This window comes from Lissotriton vulgaris, chromosome 5 (genome assembly GCF_964263255.1).
Source record: "Lissotriton vulgaris chromosome 5, aLisVul1.2, whole genome shotgun sequence".
NCBI lineage: Eukaryota > Metazoa > Chordata > Amphibia > Caudata > Salamandridae > Lissotriton > Lissotriton vulgaris.
In genome coordinates, this window is record NC_141693.1 from 568,767,920 (window position 1) to 568,773,919 (window position 6,000).

Genomic DNA, 6,000 nt, shown 5'->3' on the forward strand with positions numbered 1-6,000 from the left:
AGGGCCCTAGTTTCAATGCCCCAGTGGTCAATATCTTGTATGGCACTGCTTTCCTGGCGCGGAAAGTCGTGTACAGAACTGATGTCAGCGCGCAAGGATAGCTGCCGCGACTGCATCTCTGCAACCACGACGCCACCTTCCGACACGCAGAGGGACTGCTTTCCAGATCTAGTCTGACGCCTGGGGGTAATTCTAAGGTAAGGAATTTATCGCTAACTTAAGTTTCTTACAGATATATCGTTACCGAAGGTAAGTAACTTGTTCTTTAGGGGAAGAACATTGGCCCTGGGTACCTGATTAGCAGGAGCCCAGGGCACACTCGGTTAAAGCACATCAGCAATTCGGCAAAAAGTGGGTGCAACCATGCAGAAAGAGGGCATTTTCTCACATATAATACAACAGACTTTAAAATCATTGCGTTATTTGACTGAAATCCTATGAAATAACATTTGTGCGTTTCGAAGATTATTATATTAATTGAGCAGCCTTGTTTCAAATGATAATCTATGAAGAGTATTTTTATGTAGTCCTAAATAGCTGGAGTTGGTGTAGGTTAATCTGGAAATACCCACTGCCTTTAAAGTCATACCCGTTCTCTCTTTAAGGAGAAGTCTCCGCTTCTTCAGCGCAATTATGCATTAGAATACAACTTATCTGACCTGTGGTTTAATTAATAGTTGGCTATCTGCTAAAACTCCCAGGCTTTTGGCTGGTGTTTTTGGCTCGAGTACTGATCCCATCCCTGTGGGACAGTATATTTGGTTTCATAAGTTTGTAATATGTCCCTCTCGATTTTGTCTGTTTAGTTTTAAATGATTCAAACATATCCAGTTTTAATAAAGCACATCATGTTTTGAAATTAAAGATGAGACGCCAATGTTGGATGTAGGCGAATCAGCAATTGGCATAGTTGTAGATTCTGCATCCTCTTGATGCTAATTCTTGTATCAAATGTTTCACATTGAATTGGTGGGTTGATAAAAAGAAGCATTGAGGGACCATTCATTACAGTATAATCGCTGTTGCAGAAAATGTGCATATCAAATTGCCAGAATTGATCTGCTAAAAAGTATCTTAACCAATTTAGAGAGAACCCTTGAAAGTCAGCCTTTTTCACTGGGTCAGCCAATATTTTGTGCTCTACTGTGTCAGTGGCAGCTGACCAATTCAGTAGGACCAAGGCTTTGAGGAATCAGTTATCATCGAATCCCATCTCAAGTCATCAACTACAGACCAGATTACTGAATCTGTGCTTTGCATAGGGCGAAAACTTACTTTGGGGAGGGTCTGACAGTTTTAACTGATTCCAAATTGTCTTGCGCTACATAAGCTTTCACAATTGTCTAACCAATTTAGAGAGAACCCTTGAAAGTCAGCCTTTTTCACTGGGTCAGCCAATATTTTGTGCTCTACTGTGTCAGTGGCAGCTGACAAATTCAGTAGGACCAAGGCTTTGAGGAATCAGTTATCATCGAATCCCATCTCAAGTCATCAACTACAGACCAGATTACTGAATCTGTGCTTTGCATAGGACGAAAACCTACTTTGGGGAGGGTCTGACAGTTTTAACTGATTCCAAATTGTCTTGCGCTACATAAGCTTTCACAATTGTCTATACAGGGGAGTACATATATGGGATTGTAGTTGTTAAGCACATAGATGTTCGCCTTGTTTTAGGAAGCACCACTGCACTCTCAGATGCATCAGACTCTATGCCTTGGGCTAGGGATTTGTTAAGTAGACTCTACAAGGAATTGTTGATTACTTAGCAAGAGATTGTATGACTGCTGCAGATCAGGAATCCAGTGGTGTGCCAGATTTTGCCATGCAAAAGAAAAGGAAATTTAAGCATAAACATTGGCAGAAGGACCTTCCATAAATGGCTACATCGACAGCATAACAATTATTGAGTTGGAATCAAAGCATTACGGAACATACTAATGAATTAATTTATGCTATAGTATTCTTCCTTTCATCTGAATAAAGCCAGAAGATAAAGGTAGATGTGTCCCACTGGGTTTTGTACCCAATTGCAAAGTATCAGTAACCTCTTCAATTGCACAGGTCTGTACAGTTCCTGATAATGCTGTGTAGGCATGAACTCCAGCTGAGTGGGTGTCTTACTGCACTTAGAGACATTAGTTATTAGGGACCTTGATTTGGAAAGGGGAAAGATGGCATTTTCAGAAGTGTGGGGCTTGTGTGTAAATGGGGCATTTTGTTGTATGTAAGAAGATGCATTGGGGGACGAGAAATTGGAAATTGCTTCATTGGTAACATGTACTAAAGAAGTAGATTTTAAGGTCAATTTAGTGAAGCAGTTAAAGTAGGTACCAACACGCTCGCTTTAAAATGGCTGTTCAAGCAGATGAAATAGCTTATGCGGGTGCATCCTCTAGGCGTTGTTTCCTAGAATTATCACCAGTGCTGTAAAAGTGTCATGTAAATTCCTGTGCCTGCAGTTCTTCCACGAAAGTTATCAATGTCAGATTGTTGTCTAAAATGCTGCCACAAAGCCTAACTGTTCCCAGCACAATCTAACCTTCCCCTCCAATGCTTGCCTCCACCCATCCCAAACAGTCCTTGCTAGTTGCAGATAGGAGTGACAATGAACAGAAGACACCAACTTTATTTGCCACCCTCAAATGGAGTTGGCAAATCTGTCTCCTTAAATTGGGACTGGGTAATTAATGTGGGTACTTTGCTATATATTAGAGATTTTATGAATGCAGATTTACAACATGATTGTTTATAGATTTATCATAGAATCAGATGGCAGTGGTAAGGATATTGTTGATGAATGACTGGCTGAAATCAACATGGTTAAAGTTTAAATATTAGTTTTAGTATTAAAAAAACAATTGATATGATACACTAGATAATGTTTTTTTGCATTTTGTTGATATGTATTTATAAGCCCTATGCCCAACTATGTAGCTCCTTCTGTCAAAATGAAGATGGGATTTTGAAAAGGAATTTACAAACAGCATGTATTTCATTTTGTGTATGCAGAACTTCATATGTATTAACACATATTGGTAATCTGCTTACAGAGTGGGGCAGCACGAAAACAGGTGAGCAAGAAAATCTGATCGCCACTGCTCTCAGCTGTGTGCTCCAAGTGCCACAATACCTACCTCAAGAACAACGATTTGATATCAGAGTGCTGGTAAGATGTTACTTTCGGATCTAATGTGAGACCCAGAATTTATAGGGCAGCCCCCTACACTAGATAAGGGTTGCACATGTGTATTTCAATGTAAGCAAATATATATATAAGGAATGTCAGGAGATATATGCTAGTTGTAAGGCTAATCGAAACTTCACAAAAAGGTTGAAAGGTCGAACACAGTGCCACGTCACAGGAGGTTTGCAGTCCAAATGGGAAACTTGACTGGTGAGCGGTAAAGCACAGGTTTTTTAATGCATGATCACAGTACAGCAGTGTAGCTACTAGTCTTCCTTAATTCGTCTCCATACATACATACACACACATACGTGTATGTATATGTATGTGTGTGTATGTATGTATATATATATATATATATATATATATATATATATATATATATATATATATATATATATATATATATATATATATATATATATATTTTATGTATATTAAATTCACAAGAAAGATGACTGTACTTTGCGGGGGGTTAAAACCAAGTCTGAGTTATTTCACACAGAAGTAACAAAGTATCAGACGCGTTTCGGCGGTACACCTTCGTCATTATCAGGCGGCCTCCATGACGCTGCAAAATATACATAACATTAGCTCACACAGTCTCACGGGATCTGTCTCACTGAGACGCCATTAAAGAGTCAGGCAACATCGCTATTGACGTAAATTAAGCAAACACATTACTTACAATGGAGTTAGGTAACCAAAATTGCCCAATTAATATAACAATAAAATAAATGTGTATATGGCATAGATGTTCTTGGTTCTAATTTCGGGAGACCAAATTGCTTTTTTCATTAGCATTTCATATCACTAGTTATAAAGCAAATGCTTATTGGCTCGGTCACTCCTGATCTGAACCACAAAACTGTTGAAGCCCTCGGATGGGCAAGATTAAACACATTGTCAATTGCAAAGATTGTTATACACAATATAAGAGTTATTTGTTAATATGTTACCAATCCTCTCCAATGAAAAAAGGGGAATTCAATTCAATACTAATAATTACAAAAACATCCTCAATCTAGAAATTCAATTAATCTCTTATGGCCTTCAGTCCCAGTGTGAGCTAAAACGGTTGTTATCAATTATTGTTTACAATTCATACAGTATTTACAGGTGTACTTTCAATTCCTCCCCCATATTCAGACCCAAATGGGTTTTGGTTGCCAAATCAATAATGTAGCGAGACTCCAATCTCCTTAGGCGTTTTTCTCGATCTCCACCTCTGGAGTCTCTAGCTACATGGTCTAGACAAAAATAACTCTGAAGTTTACGGTTACTGTTGTGATGAGTATGAAAATGACGCGCCACTGGATAGTTACTGTCATTATTTTGTATAGCCCTTTGGTGTTCTAAAATGCGAATCTTGGCTGGGTGTTTCGTGCTCCCTATATATCGAAGTCCCCAGGGGTAACTTAGACAATATACTACAAAGGGTGTCAGACAGTTCATGAATTTCTTATTAGTCACTGGGTCACTCCTACCAGGTACATGATAGCATGTGATTCTTCTGCTATCTGTGCATGCCTTGCACTTATTGCAGGGATAAAATCCTCCTAGGCCTTGTATGCCTCTGTTGAGCGGTGCTAGATGGCTCTGTACTAATTGGTCCTTTTGTGATCTGGTCTTACGAAAAGTAACACATGGTTGTGCAGGAATATCACGACCAATAATAGGATCGGATCTCAATATATTCCAATTGGAAAATATGATTTTCTTCAAGCTCTTAGCAGCATTAGAAAAGTTAGTAATGAGCCTGAGATTGTTGTGACCTGCAGTCTTATCTTTAGGAGTTTCCTTGATTAAATCTGTTCTACTTCTGCCCTGAGCTTTCTTCCATGCTTCGCTCAGTACTCTTTCTTTATAGCCACGTTCCCTGAATCTTTTCAGGCTAGCTGCACCTGCTTGATCAAAGTCTCCTGACCTAGAGCTGTTGCGTTTGATACGCAAAAGTTCCCCATAGGGGATGCTATTCTTCACTTGTAGGATGACTACTGCGTGCATGTAGTATTGAATTTCCCGCAGTAGGATCCTAAAGAGTGCTGTTTGTAATTTGTTCTCTGTGACAAATACCCTGACATCCAAATATGTAACCTCAGTGTTGCCGATTTCCCCAGAGAACTTCAAATTCAGATCTTTACTATTGAGATGCTTGATATATTCTTCCACTGACTCCCTATTGCCTCTCCAGACCAAAAAGAGATCATCAATATAACGCCTCCAAATTATGGTCTTGTCGACCCAATGGTCGCAGGAGTCAGACCAGGCTGCCTGCTTCTCCCACCAGCCAACGAACAAGTTCGCGTAGCTGGGGGCGAAGCAGGCTCCCATGGCTGTCCCCCGTTATTGTCGGTAAATCTGCTCCTAAAAAATAAAAATGTTGTTAAACAGACAGAAGCGAAGAAAGTCAATTAACATCTCACTGTGTTCTGTATTTAAATGGTCTTTGCCGTAAAGTCTGAGTGATGGCGTCCAGACCCTGTTCGTGAAAAATACTCTTGTATAGATTGGCAATATCTAGGGTCACCATTAGAAAATCAGACTCCCATGGACATCCCTCGATGTATTGCAGGAAATCTTTAGTGTCTCTAGTGTAACTGGACAGTTCTTCCACAAATGGAAAAAGATAGTCTATGAACTTCGACATGTTCTCCAACAAACCCCCAATAGATTAAATTATCAGACGCCCTGGGGGTTTAGTGGGGTTCTTATGCACCTTCGGCAGATGGTAAAAGGTGGGTATTCTTGGATTGGGAACTTGCAGAAATTTAAATTCCTCTGACAGCATTCCTTTCAGATGCCGTTTGTGT

The 6,000-nt window shown here is 39.7% G+C and overlaps 1 protein-coding gene across 2 annotated transcripts in view; it reads left to right on the forward strand.

Annotated features, from left to right (window-relative positions):
* The window catches only part of WAPL (WAPL cohesin release factor), a 1,140,053-nt gene that overhangs the window by 749,165 nt on the left and 384,888 nt on the right, over nucleotides 1–6,000 (forward strand). For both annotated transcript variants that reach the window (XM_086922027.1, XM_086922028.1), the window contains exon 14: nucleotides 3,054–3,169. In XM_086922027.1, the coding sequence (XP_086778153.1) occupies nucleotides 3,054–3,169 (116 nt within the window). The remainder of the gene's footprint in view (nucleotides 1–3,053; nucleotides 3,170–6,000) is intronic.